The sequence below is a fragment of the Drosophila teissieri genome, chromosome 2R (genome assembly GCF_016746235.2).
Source record: "Drosophila teissieri strain GT53w chromosome 2R, Prin_Dtei_1.1, whole genome shotgun sequence".
Lineage (NCBI taxonomy): Eukaryota > Metazoa > Arthropoda > Insecta > Diptera > Drosophilidae > Drosophila > Drosophila teissieri.
Window position 1 is genome coordinate 2358221 of NC_053030.1, and position 16228 is coordinate 2374448.

Here is a 16228-nt window from a genome sequence, read left to right on the forward strand (position 1 = left end):
TGCCACAGGATATATGGCAAGCGTATGGCTCACTGATGGCCACATGGACACCCAGGGCACAGCGAACTGAGATTTTCGCAAGCTCATTTAGTGGTGTTTTCCTCTGGTGGGGAGACATGGGGTAGTGCGGAATTATCACATGGATAGCAAGAGGTATTAGCAGTTTGGGTCACGAATTATCGAATTGAAGAATAATATGTAATTAAATGCAACTAATGTACATACAAGTTATATGTAGTTTTAAATAGAATTTTATATACATTACTATGTAATAAAATTTAATTGTTTACTAACAATTATAATCTACGTTTTACGATGACAGTTTCCGAACTACCCTATTTTTATAACAAAGTCATCGTTTAAACTTGAGCGCCATAGTGGAGGTCCTCAAGTATAAGATACTCATTTGCTTAAGCAGCAAGGCGACTCCATTAGAGAATTTATTTAAGCTACGCAACAATATACTGTATTATATTTTATATTCTAAAAGTATATATGTATGTATATAAGATAAGTTGTCCTAAATACCGATGTTTACACGGCGCTTTATGCATATAATACAATGGTGCATTTTCATCAAAAACCTCCTCTTTAAGTATACGAAATAAATCAATCGAAATAAATAAATTAAAAACATTATATTCCCTTATTATGAACAAATATAAGTACATCATATAATTTTTAAGACTAAAAATTCCAAATAAAAGCAACTCTTATAATCGTTCACATCGATTAGCTTTCATTTCAAAACCGCAGTAATCTTTAGGTTATACTATTACTATATTACTAGTAAGCTATTAATTAAATGTATTAAAAGCAGTTATAAATTATACGCTATTATTATTTTCTCATATTTACCTGTTACCTATTCCTACATTTCAGGACTTAAGGATTAACTTTGGCCACTCATCGCATCTACTTTGTAATGCTCTACCCACATTAGCCTCCACTTAGACATAGAGACAGTTTCAATGTCGGCAGTTTTGTTGGCTTAACAAAGAGCAAAAAAGTGAACCGTTATTCATGACACTTTTCAGAATTTATGTGTTTGTATCTCATTAAGCGGAACATCAGCAACGGGTGGAGGAGTGGGTGCTTGGAGGTGGGAGGTCAGCCCTAAGGTGTCCCGTGCGTAACTTCCAAAGGCAAGTAAAATTGCGTGCAGGGGAGGTCCTTCGAGAAGAACGTGCAATCAATGAAGCCAAACTGAAAACTGAGGAGGGCCGGAAAAGTTATGTGAAACATTCTCCAAAAATTATCTCTTAGCACAAATTAGACATCCAGCACATGTCCCCCTACCATGCTACTCATTCGAGGCATACCACTTAGATGTATACTGTTCATTTATTTATTTTATTTGTATTTATTTTATTTTTGTATTTGTTTTGTTAAAACTAAAATTTTTATTTTATTTTATTTCGTTTTATTTTATTTTTTATTTTTTTTTTTTTTTTATTTTATTTTACTTTATTTTATTTTTATTATTTTGTTTTATTTTTATTTATTTTTTAACGAAACATGTTTTTCTGTGTATCTATATAACGCACACTTTCTCTCGCAGATCATAAATATTGAGTAAAAATGAATCCTTTGGCAATTGAAGTTTTCGAAGAGATTTTTGTCGTTATCAACGAAGACCGAAGAAGAGGGCAATGAGAGGGTTAGGGATTTGCGTATGAAGTTGGTATCGGGATCTGGATGTCGATATGGGCGAACGACACTTTTTGGATAAATTTTTAAGTCGTTAATTTTTGTAATTGATTATTCAAAAATCATCTTCATGTTGTACTTGAATTTAAAAGAGGCCACTGTTCAGTGACAGCTGTTTCGTTTGCGCTGCCACCGATACGAAGTTTGTAATCGCTGAAATCTTTCAACTTTGAAGTGCATAAACAAATATCAAATGTTATTATAACATGAATCCAATCCTTGTGGTTGTAATATGTTTGTGATCGTCAAATGTTGAAATTAATTGTGGTCCCAATAATCTTCTGTAAGTTCTAACCCTAATAAAACAACTTTGTAGTGTATTCTAATTTTTAAATAGAGCTACAAGTGATCGCTCTCTCCGGCTCTAAAACTTTATATTTGTAGTTATCAATTCTTAGTATATCTATAAGTATAATGCACACTTTGCACACTTTCTCCAAATTTAACTTTTAAGGACTAACCTCAAAGTGAAAACAGCAAATTGTTCGAAAATAGAAAGAAAAGACGACGAGTAATGCAAAAAATAACGCCCTTTTAGCTGTTTAAGCTTAATTCGTGATGGCGATGAACGATAGTGTGAAACATAAATATATTTATTACAATAAATTCTAGTTCCGTAAATTTAGGTTTTTGGAACATTAGTTTACAACATATTATGCTATTTAAAGAAAAAAACTGTGAAGCAAGAAGAAAACTTCACTATTTTTAAAAACAAGATAAGCAACCCCAATTGTTACTTTATTGGTTATTTAAAGATTATATTTTAAATTTTTTAGATCAAAAATTTTTTTCTGTACACTGAAAAAAATTTGTGTTTTTTTTTTGTTTGAAGGCAAACCACGCCATTTTTCCTCAATTATATTATTTTTATCATGAACATAAATCAAAAACAGAACTTAATATGTTGCTTCGTTCTCGATTATTAATTAATTCCACCAAAGTGGTCGTTCGCCCCATAGTGCGTCGTCGTGCCACAATTAACTCAGACTTAAGCTTTGGATTGACAAGCAACCGAAAGACTTTGCAAGCTTAACGGCCCAATGTTGGGAAATATTAATAATATATGCTTTAATATTTTTATATACAACTGGTATATTGGTTATATGGTTAGGTGCATAAAAATTATTATATGGCTATAAAACCATTTGGCTAAAAAAGTTCTTAAAAAAGTTGTTGAGCAAAAAAGGCTGAATGTATCCACAGTTTTGCAGTTTCCATGGCTAAAAAATTATGTTTAAGCCAATGTTTATGTTTATACCAAATGGTATTTCAAAACACATTTTAGGTTACAATCATCAGCTGTAGCTATTAAAATTGAACCTGAAAGTCTTTTTCTACACCGCACACTATGCTTATATTTTTGTTGGTTAAGTGTTTGTGTTCTTATCTATAGTATTTAACAATAATACTTCAATGGCCTTTTTTTGCATGAATTCGTTGAACCGATTTTTATTAATGTGTGCTGCAACTTGTGCTGAAATAATTATAATTACAAATAAAAAATAAAAATTTTAAGTTTACGGCAGAATGCTTATCGGGACACATTTCTCGGAGAAAAATGTATGATCAAAGGACTAATCTGGTCTGCATTGATTAAATAGGCACATAATCACAATTATAAATATTTGCAAATGGATGGAAGAATTTAACGGTTTAACAAGCCCACCGAGTCGTTGTTTAAAACAACAAGTCTGACATGGAGATCAAAGGTCATTTCAAGCTTTACATATTTAAAGGAACACCGTCCGTAACAGACGGAAAACCAGCCTAGTTAATATATCCTTGTCCGTCTGCCCGTCCGTAGGAACGTCGACTTCTCGGGAACTAGAGGGTTAGGACATGCAGACTCTAGTAATGCCTACGTTGCGTAAGATTTTTTCAGTTATCAAAATTGAAAAGTTATTTCTTATTCTTTTCTCAATTCCTTCACAGGTTTTATAAATTTGTTCACTTAGGTAACTATAAATATGTGCTCGTTAAGGTTAGGTCATTGCTCAAGAGGACACTGAGGGATTCTGCATTTCGGGCCTGTTACATCGCCAAAAAAACTTCTAGTTTAAGTGTAAATTGATAAGTAATTAGAAAATGACTCAAAGATAACAACCTTATTTCAAGAAACCCAAGAAAATCGTTACTCACAAAAAAACATGCAGCTGTACGTTTCAAGTTCGAAAACACTTGTATTGGTCCTTGGAGAAGGGCACGAATATTTTGTGATCGGGTAAAACCAAAATAGTTATTTTCGAAAACAGTGGCTCACGGTGGTTATTATCTTATTTTAATTTATTTGAGTTGCAAAAGCTATTTTTTTGGTTCTTTGAAAACGTCTGTGGGCACAACTATTATTTTACCTGCAGCTGTATGTAAGTTTTTGTTTGAAATAAACTAGACGTTGATCTACTTACATAAAATAATTCTCCACTAAACCCCATGCATACACAGAATTTGGTACTTGATAGTTGGCACACTTTACTGTGGCGATTTAATTTTGGTTTTATTGCAGTCAGTCTGAAAAGAACGACATCCACAACCCCCAACAAAAATTTTAAATTGGAGAGTCAAACGTACAACTTTTTATTGAACTCCTTACTTACTACTTGGTAATTTTCCTTTGAGCTGCATACCGTCCACTGATTCTGAATCATTCTGAAAGCCTTATTCAACAAGATCAAGTGCAAACTCGACTTTGTTTTGCTCGTCGTAGAGAAAACATCGATTGAATTCTATTCTGAATACTGCCTTTATTTCGTTTGTATAACTAAAGCGAGTAATCCGGAGGAGCGGGTGGGAGATGTTGCAGGAAATACAAGGGATGTTGCGGTGCGTGGCAGGGGGGAAGCGAACGGCTTTGATTAAAAATAATATCACAAAAACTAAAATACAATTCGTATACATAGTTAGTAACTATTATTCACCATATATCATAGATATAAATTATCCCGAAGAGAGACGGTAAAAGTGATTGTTTGGACAATATGAAATGGTTCACATTCTGCATAAATTGCCCTCTTCTTAGGTTTAACTCTTAGGTTAGAGATTCAAAGTTCTTAGTAATTGTTGAGACTCGAACTGCTAATATACATGGCTTTTTATATATGTAGTTTAATATATGTATGAATATACCATTTTAAAATTGATTCCGTATACATGCGTTGCTTTGGCTATATATTGATGGAAATATCGGTAATCTTTAGACTTATGGAAGGAAAGTGCCATTGGCTCGTATTTACATTCATTTAATGCATTTTTTCATATGAGGGCTACATATGCATCGCTACGAGTTGCACGCAACCATTAATTGGTTCTATCATTGAGGTTATCGTTTAAGTGTAAGGATTTACGTATACTGCGTTGCTTTTGTTTTGTTATTGCTTAGAAGAACCAATTGAGCTGGTTAGCTATCATTCTAAATTTAAACAGTTTTGATTTTTGGCACCCTTTTTCATGTTATTCATTGTGACAAGGAGCATAGGATAAATAAACAAGTAATGGTTGGCTTGTTCCCTGAGTGCACTCAAATCCGATTCAATTGCACTCGAAAACGAAGTCCATTTTTGACACTCACACTGAGTAGAGCCACTCGCACTCCTGCTCTATACACACCCACTGTCCTATGCCTGTCTCTCTCGCCACCATCAAATCCCACTTTGACGAACTCGTGTCGTCGCCTCTCGTCACTCGGCCACTATGGCCATCCCTGTCCGACTCGCTTTGATGGACAGCAGTTCGTCAAAGTGGTGGTAATTGAATTTCCAGCTTGCTATAGTCCTCTCTCGCTCGTGCTTCAGACTGCGACTGTCCGATTGGGAAATAATACAGAGCAGACCAGCACTGCTGTGACGTCACTGACGAAGGGGAACAAGTTTTCAAGAGAGAATCTGGAGAAATGTTCTGGTAAATTCAGCAAAAATAGGGGAAATCATAAAGAGACTGTGTGTGCAGCGCCAAAGAGAGAGAGAGGCAGTGAGAACATCTGTAGTTTGGAGAAAGAGCGGACAAAAGAGCAAGAGCTGTGCAGATCAGAATCATGATCCGAAATCGATGCAGTTTTCTGCTAAAGTTATGTTAACACATATTGACGAAAGTATCTTCGATTTTTATGAATAAAAACCATATTTGGTTTACGTTATTCAGTTTAAAGTAATTTGGACTTTTGATTTTATATGACCGTTACACAGCCAGCTTCGTAAAGCAAACAATTCAAATTTAGCCTTAATTCAAAGGATTCTGATTATAAAATATAGCTTACACGTCTGCAATCTGTAACCGAATTTGTTTAATCCGTGCCAGAACCTTTCGCTAGTAGAATCTCCTTCTCTTTTCATAGGCGACGTAACAAGTTCTCCGTTGCCCAATTGCATCCAGAGTTCTGCGAAATTCCGACAGCTTCTAGTCGTGTCTAGGCGTTTTTAGAGGACAGCTGTTTGGCCAGCTCCGTGTATTTGAGGAACTTAGACTGAGGACTCTCGTCATAGGGATTAATGGTGGGAGAGGGAAGGGGCTGCTGAGATCCTGTCGCCGGACTCCTGGAAGCTGATCTCCTGGGTGAGGCCGAGGGCATCGACTTAGGGCTCTGAACAGAGGGGGACTTGAGTCTGGGAGAGTCCTCGCCTGCGTCTTTCACAAAGTGCGCCTTGGAGAGATGGTGGCGGTAGGCGCCCTTCGATGCAAAAGGAGTATCACAGTAGGAGCACTTAATGAGAGACGATTCGCCGCCGGAGCCACCATTACTGGCACTCAGAACGGCCTCGTTGCTGGCCCAGCTAAAGGCCACTAGATCGCTACCGTTCGCTGAGGAAAGTGTTGTTGATGCGGTGGAGGATCCTGCGGACGATCCTGCGGACGATCCACTGCGTGGGCCAGTGCCTGGGGGATCCGATGTCTCGCACAGTTTCTGCAGCGCAGCCAGGGGATGGGACTTTGGCTTCTGGGCGGAGACACTACTGCTGCTGTTGTTGTTGTTGTTAAAGCAATTCCCTGGAAGAAGGATGAGTTCAGCACATTTAAAATAATTTTTTTTAATATATTATAAGGTTCTGAGGTCAAATCAATTTTCTGTCTATGGCAGAATATAAAAAATGTAATTTATTTAAAAAGGGAGTAATACCTAGTTCCTATTTAAGGGTTACCCTTTTATAACAAAAAGCTAAAATAAACGACTACTTTCTCTTACCCGAGTTGTTGCTGCTGCTCTCCACTCCACTGAGCTGATCAAACATGGAGTTCAAGGCCAGTAGGCTGCCATTATCTGGGTGAGATCTTTCAGTCTGCGGCGCAGGAGATTCGCTTATAGATCGAGGACTCTCCCGACTCGCTTCAATGTTGAACTCCTTCTTCACTTGGATCTGCTGCCGGGGGCTGCAGCTCTCTCGATCGCCCCCCACTGAAGGTTCCGCTTCTGGTGGCTCAGCTTTGATGGTGGGCGGTGGAGGAGGAGGCGGCGGAGCAGGAGTATCTGGACTTCTGCGGGGTGTGGCCTGCTGTCTGTCGGGGGTGTAGGAAGATTCCACCCTACTGGCCGAGCTCGATTCGCTGGCACTGCGGTCTCGCGAGGCGAATGAGGATCGGAGCTGGTGCATCGCCTGGGCTTCCATTAGAGGCTTGGTATAGTCACTGCTGTCCTCGATTCCCAAGCGCTTCAGGATGCTGGCTCCCAGCGGAGTTCCAGCTTCGGAATAGCCACCTAGTGTCATGGTTCTGCTTGTTCTCGATTCGAAGCTCTTCTCTATGAGTTGCTCCAGGGCACTTAGGACTGATGGTGATTTTTCACCTCCTAGTCCTACACTGGGACTTGGCTGGCGCTCTACTCCCGCGTTACATCGACGGGGAGGTATTGGAATACTTTCGCCCAGACACTTTCGTATGTGCTCGACAAACAACGCAGTTTCAATCTTACTGCCACACTTTTCACAGGTAATTTTGGTGGCAGCAGCAAAGTCCCTCAGGGGCTTTAGCGCCGAGTCCAGACTGCAATTTGAGCCGGATCGCTCCAGTTCAAGAAGCTTCCTCACCGGCAAGGACTTCTTGCGTTTCTCGTTGCGATTTTGCCTTCCTTTTTTTGGATTGCCAGTGCCAGCAGCTGGTGGAGAAGCAGACGGAGCCGGTGACTCCTTGTAGTGTGATTTTTGGGCCATGTGGCTGCTTAACTCCTTTAGGCTACCGAAGGCCTGATCACAAACTTTACACGTGAGCACGGCACTCACTGATGGAGCCGTGCCATTCGTCGAAGGGGAAGCAGCTGTGGATGCAGATGGAACTCCATTGTTTGCCGGCCTTTCACGTTCATCGCCCGACTTCCAAGAAATTATCTGCTCCTGCGAGATGATATTCGTGTAGTGCTGCGTCTCCTGCATGTGGCTGGTCATCTCGGCCAGCGACCGGAAGCTTTGTCCACACCACATGCACTTAAGTATCTGGCGGGTTTGCTCTGCGCCCTTTCCGAGCCAAACATCCTGACCCCTCACCAATTTCCTGGGAAGGGGCATAGTTTCCTTAATAAGCATATTTAACTCTGATTTTGAGGAGTTTGAAGAGCTCGAGGTGGAGCTGCTGCTGCTGGAGCAGGCCGAGTTGGAGGCTGAAGTGGCCAACCTTGTGGGAGGAGCAGAAGTCGGAGGGCCGACTTCTCCGGTTGGTAACGGCGAAGGTATCTGAACACCGCATTTCTGAGTCTCCTTCATATGAGCAGTTAAGTTAGCCAGAGTTGAAAAGCTTTGCTTGCACCACACACACTTGAACACATCCTTAGCAGTATCAGCACCTTTGTTTAGCCAATGAGACTGCCACGCGCTGTGCCGGCCACTGGAGCTGGAACCGCCTCCCAGAGGCACTCCTGCTCCTGAAGAGGATGTGACGGCTGTACTTCGGGCAACTGCTGGTGGTGTTTCCAATCGGCTCATCTCACTCATCTTCTCTAGCGCCTTGCTGGCCTCACTGGGTGCCAACTTAGAATATGCCAAGCCGCAAGTCTTAGCCGCTACAGCCGCCAAGTATGGGTTCATGGGCGGCATCCAGCTCCCAGGTGGTAGAGGGGACTTGTATTCTGCCGATATACTTCTTGGAATCTTCCTGGCAGGCGGAGAGTCCGATGCTAGCCTTTTCCCTGTGCTTACAGATAAATCTAAAGGACCATTATCGCCCTGGACATCTTGCTCGGGCTCTTGGTCCTGTTCCTGGTCCTCTTCCTGACCATCGTCCCCGTCGCTCGTAGTCCGCTTTCTGCTAAAATCCAGGGCCGGTGACTCCCCCTTCTGCCCCGCCGCCTGCTGCGTTGCATGTTGGACCAGGGAAGCTGCTGCCGCTAAAGGATTCGTTAGCAGAAGGTGATTTTGTTGGGCAGCGGCTAGGTAAGCGGCCATGGCGGCGGATTGGGGCGGTAGCAGAGAAACTGCAGCTGCAGGAGGAAGGGTCGCCGTCAGGGGAAGGCCCACCGAGTTTGGGGAGATAGCAGCGCAGGTTTGCGTGAGGGTGGGCGTCGCTGCTGGGGTCAAAAGATCGTTGGCCGAGCAATGCGATTCATTCGAAGGACATCGCACATCGCCCGTTCCAGCCACTGCTCCAGCTGAGGTGTTGGACTCCCGAGACTGGCATCGCGGACTAGTTAGCTCGCTAAAATGAAAATTCGAAAGTGATGGTGGTTAGGATCGAGGCATGGTGACATGCAAATAACGTTATACATTTTCTTTATCTTAAAAGCCGTTTTTATAGCTCTTAAAAGGTCGGCCATCAAAACAGAACCAGTGCTACTGCTAATATAGTAGCATTGTAATATCTGCGACTTGCAAACAAGCATTCCATTGTGGTGCTGAAGAACTATATTTTATTGACTTTTTTATTATTTGTTCATATGCCAAGTGGCAAAAACAAGCCACTTCCGACCCGTTGAGAAAATGAAAACTCAATACCCAGGAAACACTTTTCAACGCGTCAAAACTAAAAAGTTTTTCAGTTTAGCGCAACACAAACCGAGCTAAATAAAGTAAATTCCACACTAATCAACCGGCAAGATTCTGCAATCACAACAAACATTTAAGCATGTAACACAAGCCCGATTAAAAATCTTGGTAATAGGCTTAACGAAGCCTGGATTGTTTCAGCACTCAACTTTATGCATAATTTTAATTTCTTGCTGGCCTTCAACGATATATTTGAAATAGAGCACCGCAGCTCCAAACGGAAATTGTGGATGAGGTCCTCGGAAAACCCTGTATCGAATCGCGATTGGCTTGGAACATCAAATCGGAGGACCGCTCACCTTGCACTCAGCGCCTGGCGATAGATTTCCAGCATGACGGCCTCGTGCAGCATCATTTTCGGGAATACTGGAGACCCCGGCTCGCTTTCCAAAATTTTGATTATTGGACGTCCTGGCGATACTTCTGTCTTCCGTCCGGCTGCTCATCTATGGCGGCGTTTTCGTTTCACGGCGGCCCAGTGCGATTTTATTTTCGTTCACTGAATAAATTCCTCGGCGGGCGTACGTGTGTTTGTGTGACGGTTTCGTGTTGAACTTCTATCAAAAACACACACGTCAAATAAATCAAATGTCACAATGACTCGTGAGCCGAAGGGGGGGGCGTGGCGGGGACTGAGAAGCGGAGGACCACGACGATTCGATGACGATGACGAACGGGATGTATGTGAGCGTGCGTTTGTGGGTTGCAGACGTATTTTATTGCTGTTGCGGTCAAACTGCCGCCAATTTCACTTCCTTCTGTTTCCTCTTCTCACTTTTCACACACAACAGCTGTGCGTGTGCCGCGGGTGCTCGGCAGTGCTATTAATTTAGTGATTTATTGCTGGCTTGCCACAATAATTTCACTTATTTATTCGCTTACACTTGGATTATCGAGGTCTGTTAATTCCGTGAACACTATTTTCTGCACTCGCAATTTAGTCGCAAGTCGAGCGATGACCGAGTCGACCATAACTGCTGCACCACCCACCGTTCAAAGGCGACATGACTTCGAACTTGCCGCTGAGAAAGCCGTTAGATGAGTCTCCAGCTCAACCGAGGTCGAAACTAAAACATTCGACCGAAATATCTTTTTGACAATCGGAACGTTGAGAGCTGACAGCGGGCAGCGGCCGAGAGCGACAGCAGCAGAGCGTGGTGAGCAGCCCAACTGAGTAGAGCGAGAGAAGTAGACAGTTTCCCCATTAAAATGATATATAAAAGAGCGGATGTGAGATGGAACGAGAGTGGCGCTCGCTCTCACGCTCGCTCCAACCGACGCCTGCGCATCTTGGTCGTGTACCTTTGTTTTGATTTATAGCGGCGGCTCTCGCTCACCTCTGCTGCACTGAGAGCGGGGGATTGCAGGATTGCAGGGAGAGCGAGCGAGCGACAGCGGTGTGTGACAGGTGTTTGTGTGTGGGGGGCGGCCGGTCAAACCCATGTGTGAGCGCTTGTGGGCCCCCGCATTTGTGCATGTATTGCAGCTGGTCAAACGCTGACTGCTCTGCCGGCGTTGACGTCGCTGCCGCTTAAATCAAGGTTATTTATTGAAATTGAAAATGAAGCAATGCGTCGGAGAAGGGCGAGGTACAGAGAGAGAGAGAGAGCGAAAGAGAGAGAGGGAGGTTTGTTAAAGTTAAAGAGTTTCCATTTTTTTGCAGCACTTGAAAAGCATTCATTTTTGTGCTGTTTTTTCCTAAAATGGTTTGGTTGCTTCTGCCTTCGTATGGCCATCTCCTGCTGGCATTGTCACTTGGGGAACAATTGTTGCATGCATATCGCAAAAGGATTCCTGCAAGCTCAGTGGGTAGGTGGCAGAATGGATTCACTTCGGTCTCTGAAATCTTTGTGAGTTCTGCACCATCGTCCCCTTTTAAGTTGCTCCCGTTTTTCCTACACTGTTATTATTTTCCAATACTTTTGCGCAGACGGCCATTACGCATCTTTATTAGTTTTGCGGTTCCACTTCGGTGTATCACACTTGTTAAAGAAGCGAATAAGAACGGCAGAGCCTCTTACAGATTTCAATCATATCAATTTAAATTCCCATTACTGTTATTAGAATACCAATTATTTAAAATGAAACATGAGATAACGCTATAGTCGAGTTCCCCGACTATCTGATATCCGTTACTCAGCTAGTGAAAGTGCGAAGGAGTCTTCAGCACTGACAGTTTTTGGCGGTTTGTGGGCGCTAGAGTGGGCGTGGCAGAAAGTTTTTGGCAAAACCAAACTAATACAAAAATGAAAAAATATCAAAACATTTTTCAAAATTGTGGGCGTGGCAGTTTTGGGCGGTTTGTGGGCGTTAGAGTGGGCGTGGAAACGTGAATCGACAAACTTGCGCTGCGTCTATGTCTCTGGAGTCTGTATGCTTAGGGATGCTATGCTTAAAGGGAGATATTGACATCTGTGTTATGCGTTTTTACAAGCAATAGTTTGTTAAAAAAAATTATTTACTTTTATATGTAACCAATAAGGTGATACAAGTAAAGTTCTCGAAACTAAAACCATGCACATATTTTTAAGGAAGTGTCCTCTTTTATTGCGATTTTTTAAAAGCGCTTTAAGTCCGATTTATAGTTCCTGAGATCTTGACGTTCAAGCCGGAAATGGCCAGTCCGACTCGGCTATTGATCCTGTTCAATTATATACAGTCTTTATATGGTCGAATACGCATTTTCTGCAAATCTAGTATACCCATTTACTCTACGAGTGTCGGGTATAGAAATCATAACAGCTACAAATGTTTTTTGTATAGTTTAATAAGTTTTCTTGTACATACGTTTATATGTACATATGTTACGTTCTTCTTTGTCATTCTTCTTAATTTGCTGCGTAATCGAAAGCCCAGAAACCGCAAAACGCTGTCACGCCCACCAATTTTAAAAATCTTTTGATTCTATTATTTTCTTATTTCTCTAACCAATCAAATGTTAGTTCCAACTAAGGATTGAGTGTGCAATTAAAAGGTATCCCGAACCAATTACCATGGTCACAAGCATTAGTGGAAATCCGATGACGAAAAAATGCCAAAAGGATATCTTATAACCATGCTGTAGGGCGATCAGCGCAATAATCTCATTCGAAACGGCCCCAAATAAGGACCCATTTCCCCCAAAACAGGCTCCAAAAATCAAAGCCCAAAACATCGGGGGCAATGGGATGTCATCGTTGCTGGCCATCTGGAAGCTGAACTTTAGCATAAAGATTGTAACTGCGGCGTTGTCAATGAAGATTGTAAGTAGGGCGGTCATCCAAAGAAGCACCATGGTGATTACCGCAATCTGGTTGTGTGGTTCCAAACTTTTAAGAAGTCGAACCGTTCTCTCCCCGAGCCATTTAAAGAATCCCAACTGATCCACGGCCTCAGACAAAACAAAAAGGGCTGCTATGAAAAGGAGGATTGTCCACTGGATTATGCCAAGTGTGGCGTTCAGGTCGTTTTTGTCGTCCAGGATAATCAGCAAGAAGGCGGCTAGCAAGGTTACCCAGCCCAAGGAAGCCCCATTTGCTACATTGGGTATCGAGTGGAGGACCATGCATAAGAAAGCGAAGATGAGGGCTATGCAGCATTTAACCAGAAGCGGCTTATCATGTATCGGACTGCTGGCCTCCAACTCAGCCAAGGTTTCTGGATAGTCTTCCACTGGCTTCAGCCAATACTTGCTCGGCAAGCTACCCTTAAGAAAAACTATGCGATCTTGGGTTTCCTGGCTGGGCGGTTTCTTTCCTCTGGCTCTTTCCTCCATAAGGTCCAACTGATTTTGATCAAGGACAAATATGCTTTTTCTGTGGGTCACGTAAACCATACCAAAGATCACAAACATCGCGGCCAGCACTCCAGGCATCATGTGTATTATAAAGTTGACAAAGTCAACTCCTTCTGCAACCGCCACCGGATTTGTCGTTACAATCGCATTGGGTGGATTTCCCAAGGGCGTTAATGCACCGCCAATATCTGCGAATATAGCCATTACAACCAGCACGTAGCTTGTCCGCAAGGACATCATCTCGCAAAGACGGATAGTTATTGGAGTCAGTGACAAAGCCATGATATCGCTGTTCAGAAAAGCGGACAAGAAAGCGGTCAGCATGCTCAGAAAAAAAATCAGAGGCCACGGGCGACCCCTGGAAATCCTGTAAGTCCAAACGACAAGGAAATCAAATACGCCAGTTGTCGCCATAATATCCACAATGGTCATTAGCCCGAAGAGCAACATTAGAGGCTCGAAGTTAACAAATGATATTATCTCATGCATGTCGGGCCGATGCTCTAGGATAGCGAGAATCGCAATAGCTGTGGTAGCTATAATGAGTGCAGCAAAGGTGTGATCTATTACGTCGAAAATGATCAGCATATAGAGTCCAAGTATCAAGAGTCCTGAATAAACAAGGCACATATCGGTGACAAGCGGATTTGTATCCATAACAACGTGCAGGGATACCGGAGAATTTCGCTTACTATCCAGGGAGATTACTGCTTGACTATCTGCCCCTCCCGTACTTTTTACCATGAAGTCTTTCGACACTTTCGCGTATGTTGTGTCATCATTGTTTATGCCAATATTCCACATATCCGTCCGTCGATAAGTCACGTTTAAATCGGAGTTACGCCATTCCACACGCAATCCCACCTCGTAAGCTCCATTACTCTTCTCCGGTAAGCTCATGGGATACCCATGTACTGGTCCAAGTAATGTAATTCTGAGATCATTGTTAGGCAGCTCAACCTTCGTTATCGCAGTTTTGTTGGGCATCACGGTGATCATAGTGCTTCGTGGCGTTTTCTCGGCTGCAAAAACAAACACTATAAATGCACAGCCCAACCACAGCAGCAACAGAATGCACATTTTGACAATATGAATAATTTTCACATGGCGGCCAGAGGGCTGTTCACCGTCATCTTGTCGTCGGATATTCGATCTGGTTTGGCGTATGTTAGGCCACGCCTGCAAACGGCTGCCGTCTAAACGTCCTGAGTTTAAACCCAAAAGATTACTTAGAATTTTCATTTGAATTATAAGTAGAACACGACTGAGTTCTGGAGGATATAATATATGAATATATTTTTCCTGCAAATGCAATAGGCTAAAAATATTGCTTAGTATTGTTTCTGATGGAGAGCCAGCCAGAAGTGATTGACACACTTCCGATTCCAAAATGAACAATAATGTATGAATATACATACATAAATATGTTCTCGCTTAGCATCAGTAGCCGAGCCAATATGCCATGCTCTTCTGGCTGTGCGAACGGTTCTACGCAAACCAGTCTATCTGTTTATAGGCTTCAAAATGTCGCCTTTAGAGACATTTTGCAGAGAATTGAATATTATTCAGGTCACAACAGAACCAAATAACCTTATATATAAAAAGGCGTCACACAATTTTTATACTTGTTACTCGTAGAGTAAAAGGGTATACTAGATTCGTTGAAAAGTATGTAACCGGCACAAGGAATCGTTTCCGACCATATAAAGCATATATATTCTTGATCAGGATCAATAGCCGAGTCGATCTGTCCATGTCCGTCCGTATGAACGTCGAGATCTTAGGAACTATAAAAGTTGAGATTCAGCATGCAGACTCCAGAGACATAGACGCAGCGCAATTATGTCGATTCATGTTGCCACACCCACTATACCGCCCACAAACCGCCCAAAATTGCCACGCCCACACTTTTGAAAAATGTTGTGATATTTTTTCATTTTTGTATTAGTCTTGTAAATTTCTATCGATTTGCCAAAAAAATCGATCTGCCACGCCCATTCTAACGCCCACAAACCGCCAAAAACTGTCAGTGTAGAAATTTCTTCTTGTACTTCCACCAGCTGAGTAACGGGTATCAGATAGTCGGGAAAGTCGACTATAGCGTTCTGTTTTGTTTAATTGTTTCTTTTACATTTTCACCACCTTTTCTCCTGAACCGAATAACTGATTTTACAAGTCTGTAATCTTTTTAGTTAGTTCGTATCCTTTTGTATCGCTCGTTATGATGAGACAACTACAGCATATTTTAATTTCTTCGTGTATACGAGTATATACATACATACATATATAGTAGTTGCCTTCGTAGACTCTCAATGCCATCCATTGCGATTAAAACGGATTAAGATCCAAAATACCAATTCTGGGATTTTTTGTATTGAATAAAATAATTTTAAAGTGCTATTTTATAAATAAAATGATTTGTATTCAAACTTCAACGGTTAACAATAAATAGAGTACCAACAATAGGTAAAAAGTAAGCCAAAGTAGCTAAAAATGTAACTTTGCATCAAACTATACTTTTAAAAATAAAATAACTTTTTTAAATATGCCAGCCATTATATAGTAAAATATAGGTACGCCCAACATAAAAGACAATTGTGAAATATAATAAAAAGCAATATCCATTTAGGTTTAAAAACAGAATAAATAATAATTCGTTCTTTATCTTCATTCTACTTTTTGTGATACAATGTTTACAATGTTTACCAAAAATTTGATTAGTCTAGTCGTTAACAAGAATTTAGTAAGTAGATTAGAACTTTTACATTCTTATTGTTTGTACAGTATG

The 16228-nt window shown here is 41.5% G+C and overlaps 2 protein-coding genes and 1 long non-coding RNA gene across 5 annotated transcripts; 1 reads left to right on the forward strand and 2 right to left on the reverse strand.

The window, feature by feature from the left end:
* The first annotated feature begins 3298 nt into the window (after positions 1-3298).
* On the forward strand, positions 3299-3810 carry LOC122614728. Its single transcript, XR_006325760.1, has 2 exons — positions 3299-3577; positions 3643-3810. It is a non-coding gene; the product is annotated as an uncharacterized LOC122614728 (long non-coding RNA).
* Positions 3811-4476: 666 nt separating this feature from the next.
* On the reverse strand, positions 4477-10752 carry LOC122614072 (protein tiptop). Of its 3 annotated transcripts, XM_043788542.1 has the most exons (4): positions 10548-10752; positions 9965-10486; positions 6884-9318; positions 4478-6687 (listed from the first exon to the last, which is right to left on the reverse strand). In XM_043788542.1, the coding sequence occupies exons 2-4, from the start codon at positions 10018-10020 to the stop codon at positions 6110-6112; spliced, it is 3069 nt and encodes a 1022-aa protein (XP_043644477.1). In that variant the 5' UTR covers positions 10021-10486; positions 10548-10752; the 3' UTR covers positions 4478-6109. The 3 variants fall into 3 exon arrangements, with proteins under 3 accessions (XP_043644478.1, XP_043644477.1, XP_043644476.1); XM_043788543.1 differs by lacking the exons at positions 9965-10486; positions 10548-10752 and adding an exon at positions 9387-9451 and having other exon boundaries at positions 4477-6687; XM_043788541.1 differs by having other exon boundaries at positions 9965-10752.
* Positions 10753-12222: 1470 nt separating this feature from the next.
* Positions 12223-14657, reverse strand: LOC122613513 (P protein). The gene is made up of 2 exons (XM_043787719.1): positions 14519-14657; positions 12223-14462 (listed from the first exon to the last, which is right to left on the reverse strand). Exon 2 carries the CDS (start codon positions 14437-14439, stop codon positions 12604-12606), a length of 1836 nt encoding a protein of 611 aa, XP_043643654.1. The 5' UTR covers positions 14440-14462; positions 14519-14657; the 3' UTR covers positions 12223-12603.
* Positions 14658-16228: the final 1571 nt, after the last annotated feature.

Excerpts from the sequence above, each read along its gene's own strand:
- LOC122614072 (XM_043788542.1), bottom strand. The coding sequence starts at position 10,020 with ATGATGCTGCACGAGGCCGTCATGCTGGAAATCTATCGCCAGGCGCTG. Across the intron at positions 9,319-9,964 it reads CGCCAGGCGCTGAGTGCAAG|CGAGCTAACTAGTCCGCGAT; the intron begins GTGAGCGGTCCT and ends TTTTCATTTTAG. Across the intron at positions 6,688-6,883 it reads GAGCAGCAGCAACAACTCGG|GGAATTGCTTTAACAACAAC; the intron begins GTAAGAGAAAGT and ends TCCTTCTTCCAG.
- LOC122613513 (XM_043787719.1), bottom strand. The coding sequence starts at position 14,439 with ATGATCACCGTGATGCCCAACAAAACTGCGATAACGAAGGTTGAGCTG.